The 16,313-nt window shown below is 36.0% G+C and overlaps 1 protein-coding gene across 1 annotated transcript; it reads left to right on the top strand.

The window, feature by feature from the left end:
* Window positions 1-409: 409 nt before the first annotated feature.
* On the top strand, window positions 410-16,035 carry LOC131058762 (L-gulonolactone oxidase 2-like). The gene is made up of 4 exons (XM_057992389.2): window positions 410-1,334; window positions 1,576-2,390; window positions 15,403-15,456; window positions 15,913-16,035. Exons 1-4 carry the CDS (start codon window positions 410-412, stop codon window positions 16,033-16,035), a joined length of 1,917 nt encoding a protein of 638 aa, XP_057848372.2.
* Window positions 16,036-16,313: the final 278 nt, after the last annotated feature.

The following is a 16,313-nucleotide window of genomic DNA, read 5'->3' as shown; positions in this document are numbered from 1 at the left end:
TTTTTACCATATCTCTATATTCAATGACATTCAATTATATTCATTTCACACCAAGAGACTCTCATCATTTTAAATTTGTTCAAAACTTCGTCCACATTGGAAGGAAGAACCCATTACTTCGATGCATTAAGAATCCTAGTTTGAACACAATTAACATGAACATTTAACAGACTTCTTTTTTAATAAAAATTGAGAAATAGAAACCCTAAAATGTCAAACACGTGCAATGCAAAAATTCACCATTCAACTCACCCAACGCGGAAAACCTCACGCCCGGTGGAGGCCACACCATGTCAAGCGGGCAGCCCGCTGAGCCGGCAACCCTCAATAACTCCAAAATCAACACACTATAAAAACACCCGAATCGCTCTGTTTCACCCATTAGAACATACCATTTCAGATCAGAACCATGGCAATGAGAATGGGTCTCAGTGGTATAATCATTGTTGTGCTCCTTTCTTTCACATTGTATCTAGAAGCAGCGCCCTGTTCTTCTCTTCCATCAGTTGACTGCACAGGCAATGGCTGCCAAATCTACAATTATCAAGGGCTGTGGGAGGACCATGAAAACTGTATGGCGGCGAATTCTTCATCGCCCAAATCGGAAGCAGAGCTTGTACAAGTGGTGGCCAAGGCAGTGAAAAACAAGCAGAAGGTGAGAGTGGTGAGTTGGCTTGGGCACAGCCTCACAAAACTTGCCTGTGTCGGAAACCAAGGCCTCATAATCTCCACCAAGAACTATAACCAAATAATTTCAATCAACAAGACTGCCATGACCATTACTGTCCAGGCCGGTGCAATGATGTCTGATGTCATGGAAGCTGCAGCTAGTCAGGGGCTCAGTCTGCCCGCCATGATTTACTGGAATGGAGTCTCTGCCGCCGGTGTTATTTCCACCGGAGCCCATGGAAGTGGGCTTATCGGAAAGGGAAGTGGCGTTTATGAGTACGTGGTGGGAATGAGATTAGTAGTCCCTGCTTCTCCCTTGCTAGGCTATGCAAAGGTGATTACATTGAGGGAATATGATGAGGATCTGAAAGCTGCGAGGATTTCTCTGGGCATGTTGGGTGTGATCTCTGAAATTACATTTGCTTTGCAGCCAATGTATAAGCGCTCTGTTTCTGCCTCGTTGAAGGATGATGGAGGATTGGAGAATGAGGCGGAGAGTTTTCTTAGGGGTGTTGATTTTTCTGATATTTACTGGATTCCTTCCCATGGAAAGGCCTTGTTTAGGAACATCAGCAAGGTTTCTGTCAATGTTCCCGGTGATGGCTTTAGTATTCTGCTTGGCACTCCCACAAGAGTTGTCGACATCGAGAATAGTGCTGCTCAGAGTATGTTTTCATTCTTCTTCCCACTTCTTTTTGCTGCTGAATGTCTGTTTAGTTGTAATAGAAAGAAATGAAAGTTGTCCTTTGTTTTTGGGATTTAGTGAAAGATATCTTTAGTTTTTGGTTTGTTGATCTTTTATTGATATAAGGGGTGAAATATAATGATATGAGTGTGTCTGTTTTTGGGTTGGAATGAAAATTTTGTATATCTTATTCTTACCATCGTTCTTCTTCTGTTTCCCAGTGGCATCACTTCAAGCTAATGCAGCCACTCAGACAATATGCAAGGTACTTGAATCGCAGATGAACACACTGGCGTTTAATGGCAGCGCATTTCTCAATGGTCCAACAGGATTCACAGGCTACCCTATTGTAGGATTCAATCACAAAATGCAAGCATCTGGTGGATGCCAAGGTTCAGTACCCAAACCAGCAGATAATTCAAGTTTTACCTGCAATTCTACTTCAATTGTTGACAAGAATACCACTGTCTGTACATGGGACCGTCGGATAGACGCTATCCTCTTATATGATGTGGAGATTCAAGTCCGCATGTCTAATTTGACGGCTGTTATTCAGGATATGAAGAAGATTAGAGATTTGAACCCAGAAAACTTGTGTGATCTGAGAGGAACACTGATTCGCTCCATTAAGAAATCTGATGCTTATTTGGGACATGCAGAAGATACGGTGGCTATGGAGACTATATATTATAAGTTTAGAGATGAGAACATGATTAAATGGAATGGAGATGTGTTTGAAGAGATTGAGCAGATGGTGATTGAGAAGTATGGAGGGGTAATGCACTGGGGGAAGTCTGGAGGTCATCTGTTTAAGGGACAGGCCTTAAGAGCATCCAATATAACTAAATTTTTAGAGGTGAAGATGAGATATGATCCTTATGGATTGTTTTCTAATGAATGGACAGATGGTCTGTTTGGAATTGAAGGCCCATTGATGGATATAGAGAGAGATGGTTGTGCTTTGGATAAGTTGTGTAAGTGCACAGAGGATAGGCATTGTGCTCCTGATAAAGGCTACTTCTGCATGCCCGGTAAAGTATGGACGAACGCTAGAGTTTGTCGAAAAAGAAGCTGATAAATTACATATACAATGTAATTACAGTACTTATGATCTTTACCCATGGTGTTGCAGGAAACATTTCTCTCTAATTTGTCATTATCATTTGTAATATTCGCTCTGAACTATTTGTTATTGTTATTATTTGTAATAAACTGTTCAGATACAATCTTGAGCAGTACCAAATTCCTGTTAATCAAACTATGTAGCTTAAGAATAAAATTATCTTTCATTTTCGAGGATTATTGCAACTTACAAAGAATGAATAACCCCGGTGATCTTGGTTGACAGATGGAATGTATTGATATTATTATTTGATTGAGTGATTCAAATTATTGTCGAGTGCCACGTATTCTTTGTCATCTTTTCCTTAAACAGTGACAAACTAGATGTCTAATTGTACCGATCCACAATCTTCAGTCATATCAATAAGCTTCAAAATTTTGTCATGAAAAATTTGTAGGGAATAGAGTTGCTTACACGCATTAGACGAAATGCTAATGCCACTATTTGAGAGCCAAGACATAAGTCAAACACCTTCTTCAACCATCTTATGGTTATTTCAATTAAGTAGAGGGAAAATAGCATTTATCAAGTTATACGATCCCGTAAGGTTATATTACAAAAGGTTTTTAAGATTAGTGTATGATTGAAGAGGATTTTCTTTTGATTTGTATAGAGTTTGATCAATTGAGGACTTTCATACACATAAAAAAATGAAGTATGCAAAATGAAAGATTGATGAAATGATGACTATTACATTATGTTATAATATTGTAATTTCATATATAGAAGATAAGAGTATACATATATTAAGATAAAATAAATGTTAGAAGAAATTATCAAAATTACATTATGTTATAAGATTGTAATATGTGTCTTTGACAAGATAGATATAAGATATAAAGAATAATTATAAATATATGTTTCTTTTATGAAAACATATCTTTAGTATAGGCTTGTCTATAGTATATATGATCTAGAGACTTAATGTAGTTTGTCATAGGTTGTATGGATTGAGTATAAGTTTATGCTGAATCTAAGAAGGTGTAGTTCTGTAATGATATTTAAATGTTCTGGATACCTCCATTTCTAATTGAAATATTTTTGAGGATATTGTAAATAGGTCTTTGGGATCACCTTTTCCACACATTCTATTAATATTCACATGTTTGTTATAAGAATTATAAAAAGATTCTACCTTTTTTGGGTTCATCTTCTTGGTGGTCTCACTGCTTGTGAGTTCCCCATTTTGTGCACCTGGGTGGCAATTTTGTAATGGTTCGAGCCTCTCTCAGTTTTATCTATTCAAAACAATTATTAAACCTTCCTAGTCTTTGAGAGGATCTTTTCTTGATGCAGACAAATTGTTTCTATATAGTCATGGATTACTAACGAAAATTAACTTTTATGATTGTCCTTGGTTTAATTGATTTGCATACTGTAATGGTGTAAAATTAGGGTTTCACCAATTAAGATAATAAAACCACTAATCTTACTTAAGGGACCAATACATTGAAAGAGGGGTGAACCCAATAGATTTAACCACTATCCAAATAGGAAAAGGGTTGAAATTTTGATTAGGTTCACTGGCTTTTAGTTTGCCTCCTCTTTCTAGTTAAAATTTGGATGTGAATTGTGAATTTAGGTAAAAAAGTGGGATAATTGAAGTAAATTGATGACAAAAAAATGCTACAGATGTCCAACAAAGCCACAAACAGGGATTTGGGAAAAAGAAGGGATTCATATCTTGCTCCCAAGTTTTGGGCTGAATTTTCGAGACCAAGTAGGAGAGATTCACCCAATTCCTTCAACTTTCGCTTTATCAAAAGCTGAAGTTGTTCATCATTGTCAACTCCATTAGAATCTATGACTATATCTCCTAGGCCAATTTCCTATACATAGAAAGAGAGAAGAAAGGTTTGTGGATAGGGGATTTCCTTAGGTCAAACCTTGGTTTAGGAATTAATCTTGAATTGAATAATGTAAATACTAAAGTAAATTCTAGGAGATATACCTTAGATTTACAATGGCTGATAGAAACATTGATGATGCAATGTTCTTTGAATGTAATCACAAATGTTGAATGTAATGGCATGACAAACACATGAACATGAAAGAACTAATCAAACACACATGCTTCCATGAAGATTGATGTAAATTTTCTCCATAATGCTTGAAGGATGAAATGTTGCCTTGAATTCTTAATAATTGATGTAGAGCATCCAACAAACTCAACCATCTAGGGAGATCTTTCTCCCAACTCACCTATCCAGCTAGGTGGTAACTCTTCACTCACTCACAAAATCCCTAACAAGGTCATTGGCTACTCACAAGGCTTCAACACCCCAAAGACACACCCATTCTTCTCGAAACTCCTACGACCATCAACATACCTTAGATTAGGCTTATATAACTTTCCTAAAACCAACTAAGAACTTGCAACCCCTTGGTTCACACCAAACTCACAAAACTCCGCTCTCTCAAGTTCATCTCATAATAGATTTCCAAATTCCACTATTACTCAGCTCACATCAAGTAGAAGGTACTCACAAGCCAATGTACCTCTTGACACCCTTATAAGGACTTCACAACATTCCCAATCAAGTTTCTCTACCATCCCAACCACCCAAGAGGTCATAACTAGGTTTATTGCATATTCACTATTTTTAGGACAGTCATACAAAGTGAAGGGACAACCAATGATTCTTGAGTCATTTCTCAATTTTGGGTTTTCAATACTTTATCTTATGGTGTAGAGCTTCTCTACCTTCCTCTCAGTCACCAAACCCAACATCAAACTCCCTTCCTAACCTTGCAAAGTATGATGACACAACACACTATCAAATTGTGATAACCATGGGTTTTGTAAGGACAGTCAAAAGGATTACTTGATTGTTGTGGTTCTACCACTCAATAACCCTTGAATCACACCAAGGAGTCTCCCTCACATACCTCTCTCTATTTACTAGGTCTCCCAAGGACTAATGAAGCACCTTCACCACTCAAACTCCCTCAAATCACTGTTATATCAGACTGTGACACTGTCAAATCAGTATTTTTCCATCATTTTGCACGTGCAAAAGTGAGCATGGTACTTTGCAAACAAAACAAAAATAAAGTACATGATATTGACCTCTATTCCACCAAGTATTGGCCTATGTTCATCATGGAATGGGGGCTTATTATAGTTTACAAAGACACTATTTACCCTACCTAGGGTTTTAACAATTTTTACAAAAATTAAGATAACTCTCTCAAAATACAATCAAGTTGAATGAGACAAACACCAAATTAGAGAAGATTCATTCCCTTTTCATAATAAATGAGTTTCCAATGCAATAGAACATGAAATCAAGAATAAAAACTCTCAAGAGAAGACTGCCACGTGTTAATACTTAGAAAAGTGCAAGAAACCTCAAGTTTTTATTGATTTTCTTGCTACATACTTCACATTCAACCTCAGAATGACTGAGGGGAGGCTTATTTAAATGTTTCCCAAGCTTTCCCAATGATTATAACTACTTTTAAAATTTGTTTTGACAAACAATTTCTAATTACTCTAAAAAAAGTAAAAGTTTTTGGTTAAGGAAAAAGCGGGTTTTATAGTGACCCAAAACCATCGAGTTGCAGTCTACAAAAAAAATAGAAAAGTTCACTAAAATAGAAAGTCTGTCAAACAAACAAAAAGACAATAGACCAAACCAAAAGACAACAAGAAACTAACACCAGAAAAACATTAACCTAAAGACTTTAAAGTCTCAACAATCTCCATTTCAAGGATATTCATCTCTCGCGTTGCCTTCTTCAGGTCCTAGAACTCCCGATTGGAAGAATCTACCTTTCTCTTAAGGTTTTATTTGGTTCTCTTAGAGGGAAAGGAATCCTCTTTCTATCCTTTGTCTTTGTTAGCATCGAGGTCCATGATCATGGAAACCTATTGGAACTTGTCCAACTTATCCACTAATGTATTCATAGTGGCCACAAAGTTCTTCACAATTTTATGGCTTGGCTTCATAATGACATTCATTGTTTCCCTGATTTTACCGATTTCCCCTTCAAGATGCATGGTCTTTTTGTCATTTTCCTTTTTCATTTTTTCCATAAGTTCCATAGTTATTTATAGACACTCTGCCACTGATAGCTTCTCTTCTTCAGCCCACACTACCCCTTCAACATTCTGAGGCTACCCTTTTTCTATCAATTCATCCAGTTTGTTGGATACCACCCTATTCTTAAGATTGATGGCTTTTATTTATGGAAAACCTATTAAAAAACCCTAAAGAAATCCACAAAGCTATTTCTGGAAATTTCCAAGATATCATGTCTAGTTTAAAATAATGGTCTTTAGATTTGAGGTCCTTGGGGAATATAGGTCTATTCTCTCTATCAGTGGCAGGGTGAGAAGAGTTGGATCCTTCAGAGGGATTAGAGGTATTGTAGGAGTCTTTCAACGAGTCCTAAAAGTAAGAAACTAGCTTCTTCTTAGGAGGGACCTACATCTTGATCTTAAGTTTGGAATGGGATTTCACAAAGAGTTCTTTTTTACCCAGAATGCCTACTCAAAGGGGTTTTTTTAGGCACCTTCTTAGAGGGGAGAGTAATTTCCTCTTCCCATCCAGAATCCCCATCATAATTATCCTAAGACAAACTAGTTTCAGTGTCATACCAGTCTGAGGTAGGGGTTGAAATGGGGTTAGATGGGGCCAACATATTAGCAAAGTGCTCATGAATAAGTTGGATGAGACCAACATGCAGGACAGGGAAATTCCTAGGGCTTTTACGGTGTTCCTTGAGACAATGATTCAGAGAGCACAACAAGTAGTAGGGGAAATAAATTATCCTAACCTTGTGCCGGAAGTGGTTGAGGAGGACGAAGTGGTAGCCATAGACTCTGGTGAATATGTTGTCCATAGTAATGTATTCCATTACCACCCTGAGAACCTCCCACCAAATATTCTTAATGGTACAGGCCTCAAAATAGATGTTAGAAACTTTAACAAGCGCTTCCCTTTCCTTGTCGGTCATCATAAATTTGATAACCTCTTCATCAGAGATATTTCTATCATGAAAGAACTTCATCCCCTCTATAGATAGGATAGTAACTTCCCCAATAATATTCTCATCAATTTTCACTTTTCTCCTAGAGAGAACTATTCCTTCTTCCAATTTTTGACAAAATACTTCACAATATCAGGGTTAGTGCCATGAAGTTTCTCCAGGTAAGATCTCAGAACTCCTCTATTGATTTGCTTCCATACCTTATGGATTTTTTTATACTTATCATGGTTTTTGGGCTCCACCCTCTTTCTACTTCCCCCTTTTTTACACAGATTTCTTTTCGCAGTAGTAGAGCTAATAAACTTAGTAGAAAGCTTACAAAGAAACCATGACACCCACAAAATGTGCCACTCCTCACAACTTGTAAAGATAATTAAGGCACTGCCAAAGTAATGAATGAAGAAACAATACCCTTCTTTGATCAACTTAATCATTATTTGAAATGACAACTTTACCATGCGTGACATCATAATTGAATAAGGCTTTGATATCTATTTTTAACTCATTATAGGAATGTCATTTTTGTTAGCCACATAGCTTGACTGCTTCATTGGCCAGATCATCAGCCACCACATTAACTTCCCTAAATACATGGGAGATCTTAACATTTTTAAAGTTGGAAATAAGGGATTTGGCATCATCAATCCATATTTTTAATGTCCATGAAGGGGGGGAATTATCTAGAAGGCATTCGATAATGTTTTTTGAGTCCCCCTCAATCCATATATTTTTTATGTTCATTTTGATAGCAATATCAATGACCTGGAACGCTCCTATGGCTTCGGCTATGTGATTGGACAGAGAGCCCAAGGGGAATGCCATAGCTGAAACAAAGTTACCATAGTGATATCTTAACACTCCCCCACTCCCAACCGGCCTAGGATTACCCTTAGCCACCCCATCAAAAAAACAAAAGTAACTTGACAACTTTGACAACATTTGGCAACTTTGTCAAAATTTGATCATAGACTCAACCTGAAAAATCCATTTCTCAAAAATCATTTAAATAGGTCCAAATAGATATAAAGACCCTTACATATCATTAAACATCATATTTGACGTATTGAGACATATTTGCATTATAGTGACAATTTTTGAATTTTTTTGGCAATGTGACCCTAATAAGACTCAACACAACTCTTGATGGTCTAAGTGACCTTTATTACATCAAATATGGTCTTTCAAGACCTTAATAATGACAAAACTCAAAAACATGAACTTATCACCAAATTTTGGCCTCATGGTGGCCCCTTTGTGCTAGGTGCTCCTGCACCAAGAATGCTAGATGATGAATGCTTGATGGATGAAAAAATACTATATTGATAGGTTATGGATGTCAAAATAAATTGAAAGTATGTCTTTATATAGGGTCCCCTAGGTAAATTACTTATGAGGCTGACCTCCAACAATGAATTTTAGCCACGAGGGCCAAATTTCATCGAGGAGGGAGAGAGGCCACCTGGTATCAAATTGCGACCTATTTAAGGGGGACCAAGGTGCTAGGGGGTGGGTTAGGGTACCCAAGGCCCTAGTACTCCAAAAATAGGACCATAAAATTAGTGACTGGGGAGGGAAACACCAAGATAGGGCCCACTTAGTGGTGTAAATAGGTGGCATCAAGGTTGGAGTAAAATGGGGCCAAAATGCACCTATGAGAATGAAAATGAGACATGCTAAAGTAGGAGCACAAACATGAGGTGTGAATTGTATCAGTTACAATTTATAATGCTAAATTTAGGCTCCACCTTGATGGGAGTATGAGGTTGTGCAAATACTCATGATAAAGTAGAAATATGAGATAGAGGAGCAACTAGGAGAGAGATGACAAGGGGATAAGACATTGCCAATTTCAAGAAACCAAACCCCCAATCTTAGGATCTTAACTTGAACACAATCCCATGCAAGGAAACACACACAAAAAAACAAAGACAAAAAGAAAAACAAAGACAAAAGACACACAACACAAGGGGTTAGTACTAAAAACAAAAAGGCTTCAAGTCAACTGGTTGAAGAGACCTTGATAATCAAATATTTAAATAATATCATTTTTAGAATGCTATCACAAGAACATAAGTGGTCACATAAAAAGAGAAGTAGTATGCATCAAGTGATGAACCATGATCCATAAATAACAAAGCCATGGGCTCATGGGGAGGAGAAAAGAGAGAACACGGATACCACAAGCTGGCAAGTTGCATTATGGTAGGTGATCCATGAGAAGAAGAGAAAGAGAGATCATGGAATCAACATGCTAGCAAGATGTGTTATACTAGGTGACCGATGAGAACATGAATACTCATGGTACATAATTTGTTTATGTTGTATGATTCATGTAAAGAAGGAGAGTCAGAATAATCTAGCAAGTTGTGTTTGTTAAAGTTATGAAATACAACCTCACATAATCCAGTGAAGACTTGCATGCAAATAACCTATCATGTACAAGAGATATTGAAACACAAACAAGGTGCTCTGAAAGCTTGAAGAAAAAAACAACATACAATAATAATCAGTGTGTAGATTACAAAGGGATCAATCCTTATAAAAGGAGATCAAAACCTAAAAGCAAAAACCCTAAAAGCAATTAGTAATTAATAATGAATTAATTAATAAATTAATATAATTTAATTAATTACGTAAATAAACTTATTACTCCAACACCCTCCCTTAAGATGAACTTAGAGAGAAGCTAAAAAAATAAGGACTAGATGCACGAAAGCAAGAAAATAGGTACTGACAACAAAGCCTTTAATGAGGTACCCAAGTACAATAAAACCTCTGTAAAGTGGAGAAAGGGAGAAAACCCCGTGGGAACAAAAATCCTCTCCAAGAAGAGAAAAACAAGTGAAGGACTAAGAAGCCTCAAAATAAGAATGTTTCAAAATATAGGAACAAAAGACGAGCATGAAGAAATATTGAAGCATGAAGAAGATGCAAACATTGTCCTAGAATGACTGCTATTATGTTGAAATAAGAACCTCCCCTGAAATAAGAGATGATTAGGATCAAGAAGACATGAATATACATGAGTTACCTCAATGACACTACTCAAATCCAAATCAGATGGCAAACACAGGAAAAACATCTAGAACCTGAAGATACATAGGCACAAGTACCAATAGTTTGAAGAGCTGATCAAGTGAAAAATGGAAGACTACCTCCAGAAATAGAAATTCAAGAGTGTCCATATGGTAAGTGCTCCATCTCACTAAAATGCATGTGAGACCAGCAACTCCATCTGCCTAGTACATAGGAACAAATAAAAAATACATAGCTCGCTCTGACGCAAAGCCAAGGAAATATTAGCACCAATAGTAGAAACCGCCCCATAATGCTGACAAGGGAGAGGTATGATAGGTACAATGAATCTGAAAGCCATAATGTAGTGCATGAATAACTAAGAACATCTGAGCGTGCAAAAATGAAAGTATGAACCAAGGCACACATGCATATGAAAGGTATGAACGCAAAACATAGGCAAACATCAAACCCCCATTGAAATTTATATCATAGTGCAAGTACAATAAGGTACAAAAATGATGTCCAAGATCCCATAATACATGTGCAATACAGAGGCACTATAGCTGAGTGCATTTACAAAAAATAAAGTGCTTACAATGAAAGCTCAGAATTCAAAAAATAAAGTGCTTACAATGAAAGCTCAGAATTCAAAAAAAGACACAAGACTGGAAATACATGAAGAACAACAAAAAATGAGTCATCCTACGCAAATGAGAAGTTTCCACGAGCTCATATGTCCAAGTAATTCACTAGAGTTTGAAATCACAAAAAATTGAATAAAATATACCTAGAGTAAAATATAGAAAAAATTATGGATGGCTGTGAATATCTCTGAAACATTGTCCCAATGCCACTAGAATCTCAAAAAATGAAGAAACTAGTGAAAAGTTATGAGCTAGGGGCTGAAAACAACACCTTTGACTTCCAATGGTTGTAGAATGCACCAATAATAAAAAAAATTGATGAAACCCACATATTTGGAAAGTGGTGAAACCAGCTTTCTGACGATATCTTCTTTGCCATAAGATGATATCGTATGCCCAAAATAAAAATAAAACACCTTTTTTAGGGCACAAAAAGGGTCAAAAGGGGACATAAGGCTAACTGTGCCACTCATGTCAACATGATGCCATGTTGACGTCCACAAAATATTCTACAAATATTCCTTTTCCCTTGGAAAACTCCTCTCTCAGAAAAAAAAACTACAGCCGGTAATAAAAATGGCAGCAACGGTCGTGGGGGGGTGGCAAACAAGGTGGCGAAGGGGCCAAAAAATGAATGTTGGCTTGGAAAAAGAAGCAGGGGCCATGGAAAGATTTGATGACAACCAGAAAGGGGTTTGGTAGAGGCCTATAGTTCGTATGAACTTGCAAGGTTACGCCTCCCCCTTTGGGTTTTTAAAAAACTTTTTTTTACATAAAGTTTTTTTGATTATTTTTTTTAACAATTTTTTTTTTGGAGAAATAAAAAAACCAAAAAGAATAAAAAATACCTGAATTTTTTTCGAACTGCATGCAAGTGGCAATAAGGCTAAGACATAGAAGAATTTTACCCCTGATGCTCTGGTCTCCCAAAATAGATAAATTATATATAAAAATTTATGGAATCGACCTCCTGAATCCAACTATGATGTCCTTTTTTATCCAAATTGCTCTAAAAAATTAGGTGCCCCCTGGATAATTAAAAAAAGATAGATCTTCAACAAGAGGTCAATCTTGACTATTTCGCACATGCTGAATTCAATGGTGAGGTCCAAATCAACCCAAATTGCATAGAAAACATAATATAGGTAGAATCTTCCTATCAAATGAACAAGAGAGCCTCAAGTTTGAATCTTTGATATCATGTTAAAGTTGTGAAATACAACCTCACAGAACCTAGTGAACACCTGAATGCAAATAACCTGTCACAACAATGGAAGATTCATAGAAAACACATAAGTTGTTTTGAAATCATAGAGAAAATAATGAAATAATGATAATCAATGTGTAGATTACAAAGGGATCAATCCTTATAAAAGGAGATCAAAACCTAAAATTAAAAACCCTAAAAGCATTAATAATTAATAATGAGTTAATTATTAATGAGCCTAAGTTTAGCTTCCTAAATTTATCTTAAGTGAAAATAAAGTAAAAGGTGACTTACTTAATAAATCAATATGATCTAATTAATTAAGTAAAGAACCTTATTACTCCAACAATGTTATGCTAGTTCCACTCATCTTGAAAAAGGATAAGCTAAAAGGTCTAGCAAGTTATGTTATTCTAGTCAACTCACCTTGCTACATATGTCATTGTTTGGTTTCAGGAGTTAAGCATCTCATAGAAGAGTTAGGTTTGGTTTCGAACATGCAATAACCTATACAAGACATGTAATAAAAAAAAAAATGTCTAGTTTTGGAAACATCTCATAAAAGAGAGGTCTATTTTTGAGAATTTATACCTTGTATAATACATATAAAAAGGTTGCATCTTGTTTTGGAAATGAAGCATCCTGTATAAGAGTTAGGTCTATTTTTGAGAATGTACACCCCATATAAGACATGCAAAATAAAATATATATTACAAAGAAGGAGATATGTATGCCCCCCGTTAATATGTCAACATAGATGTATGTTTATGTCTCGAGGAATCTAGGAACAAGGATACACACCTTCAACACCAATGAGAATCCTTTAGGAAACAAAGCACATATATCCAAGCTAAAGAGGTAGGACTCTTAAAAGCATAGGAAAGATAGTTGTAAAAGATATATCTTGCAACAAGTGTAAAGGGAATCCTTTGGAGGAGAAGGAGGAAGAGATCTTTTCTCAAAGACATCTACCTCCAAGAGGAGATTTTGAACAAAAATAACATCATTGACCAAAAGGAAAGAGACCAAGGATTCATACCTTCCTCCTACTAGGGCAAAATCATGGACATGTGTCACACTTTGGGCCAACTAAGGATAGTTCAGCTGGACTACCCGCAGGCTATGTGGCACCGAAATGGCATCGGGAGTTCGGTCGAACTCTGTCTGGCCGGACTATCGGTTATATAAATCAATATTTTTCCCACTGACCCTCATTTGCACCCTAAGGAGTTTTGAGAGTTCGTTCAGACTCACAAAGAGCTTATTTCAAGCCCCCGTTTTTCCAGGTAGGTTCATTTTTTTCCCTTTTTTCCTTTTTTTTTTTGTTTTGTATTTGTAATTAAAAAAGTTAATATATTTATTGTTATAATTATTTTTATTCTATAGTTTATCAATTTTTTGAAAAATTTTAGAATGAAAACATAAGAAAAATGGTAAAAAAAATTAAACCTATCAAAATTTGAAAACCAACAATATGAAACTATTAAAAAAATATGCACATATACCTATTAAATAATTACAAAAAAAAATTATTTTCTCATTACTTTTACATATAAACCATAAAAAGTTATAATCAATATAGTACACATAAAAAAATAAATACTCATACTCATACAAAGACATAGACATATACACATATACCCACACCCACACCTATACTCACATACACACACATAGAAATACACATACACACACATACACACACATATATATATGCATGCATAGATGTATATGTGTGTGCATGTGTATGTGTATGTACATGTATGTATGTGTGTATGTATGTGTATATATATGTGAGTATATGTATGTGTGTGTATATGTGTGTATGTACGTATGCATGCATGTGTATGCGTGTATGTGTGTATGTGTGTGCACATATATGTATGTATCTGTATATGTATGCATGTGTGTTTATGTGTGTATACATAGACACATACATACACATACACACACACACATACATATATATACACACACACATAAATATACACACATACATACATACAAACCCACATATATACATACATACATACACTAACATGGATATATACAGACATATACATACTCATACACATATACACACATACATGTACAAACACATACACACATGCACATACACCTACATACATACATACACACATGCACACATAAACACACATGCATATACATATACACATACATACATACACACACATACACACATACACATACACACATACACATACACATACATGCATACATACATACACATACATACCTATGTGCACATACACACACATACACGCATATGTACACACATACATACACACATACATGTATGTGCATATGCATGTATGCAAGTGTATTTGTGTGTGTATGTATGTATGTTTATATGTATATGCATCTGTGTTTATGTGTGTATGTGTGTATGTATGTATGTATGTATGTATGTATGTAGGTGTGTGCACATTTGTGTGTATGTACATGTATGTATGTGTATGTGTATGTGTATGTGTATGTGTATGTGTATGTGTATGTGTATGTGTATGTGTATGTACATGTACATGTATTTAATTTTAATATTTCTTTAAAATAATTTGTATCAAAGGTTTCAATTACTTTGAATTGTACTTTAAATTACAATTGTATCATTTTCAAATATGTTTGAATTAGTTTAAAATAGTTTTCAAAATTAGTTTGAATTATTTTAAAATAGTTTTGAATAATTATTTTATAATTTCTTTGCTTTTATAATTATGTACACATATATTTTCCAAATGGTTGATCATGCATTAGACGATAGTGTTCATCGCGAGGGCACTGACCAGACATGTAGACAGTCTAGTCATATGCCTTCTAGTGATAGTGATTTCAGGGCTCGGATTTTTGCTGAAACCACTCAGGCCCTACAACGTGCACTAGACCATCTTGAGTCTACATTAGATTGTGCCACTACTTGACCTAATAAGGAGATGGCATAGACTATGAGGGATGAGTTGATGCATATGATTGACACTATTTGGAAATATAATCCTTATGATGATATGTCTATTGATTCTTTCTATATCTGCCTTTCTCGCAGTGTGATTGGCAAGTGAAATGGGAAACTGTGAGCAGGGATGTATCTTCCACACAGGTCCATACTATGTTCCCCCATTATCAAGATCTAACACAGTGTAAGATTAGAGGATATTTAGTTACCAGATGCACTGATCTAGTTGTGACACCATTCATATATCCTCGATGGTTGGAAGGTCATCATATGTGGCCACAAAAGGATGAGTTGCCACTTTATTTCTGCAAACAATTATTTGCAGAGTTTCATATGGCCTTAGACGTCAATTATACATCTATACCAGTGAATGTTGGGTAGAGGAGAGAGAGGCTCAGTGATAAATATAGAAGACCAGATGCACCGACGCTCATTAATAAATGAGCATTAGTTGGTCCAAAGATTTTGGTTCTACCAAAATGTTTGGAGTTATCACAAGCAACAGATGATGCCAGGCGACATATCTAATCCAACATTGCACATATTACCACTTAGGTCAACCAGATGACATATGATCATGTTGGGAGATATTTGTTGTAGTTGCAGAGTACCATTCCCCAGGCTACAGATGTGACATCTAGAAGTGGCACTGATCCTTACGCCCATGTAGACATACCATCTCCACCTGACACTACACGTTTGATAGAGGTTGATCCTTTGTAGAAGATGAGTGCATTTTTGTCTAGTGATTTATTGGATTCATATACACTTCTTTCTTTGATTCTTGGGATCCCACTCGAGGATGTACTGGCACAGGTGAGATGACATGTACACAAAGGTGGATCTATGAGCCATGGTATTAGATCATCTGACAGTGATATGGGGAGAGAGGAGGGAATTCTATTTTTTGTGCTTGTGAAGTGTATACATGTTCCTACAACACAAAACACTCAATAGATCATTACAAGCATGGTTAGCAAATAAAGAAAAGAAAGATAAAC

Source organism: Cryptomeria japonica, chromosome 5 (assembly GCF_030272615.1).
Source record: "Cryptomeria japonica chromosome 5, Sugi_1.0, whole genome shotgun sequence".
NCBI classification, from domain to species: domain Eukaryota; kingdom Viridiplantae; phylum Streptophyta; class Pinopsida; order Cupressales; family Cupressaceae; genus Cryptomeria; species Cryptomeria japonica.
Note: the sequence above shows the minus strand (reverse complement) of the source record. Positions and strands in the feature narration are given on the sequence as shown.

Coding starts and splice junctions, on each gene's coding strand:
- LOC131058762 (XM_057992389.2), top strand. CDS start 410: ATGGCAATGAGAATGGGTCTCAGTGGTATAATCATTGTTGTGCTCCTT. Junction 1,335..1,575: donor CGAGAATAGTGCTGCTCAGA/GTATGTTTTCAT, acceptor TCTGTTTCCCAG/TGGCATCACTTCAAGCTAAT. Junction 15,457..15,912: donor GGGATGTATCTTCCACACAG/GTCCATACTATG, acceptor TATTTGTTGTAG/TTGCAGAGTACCATTCCCCA.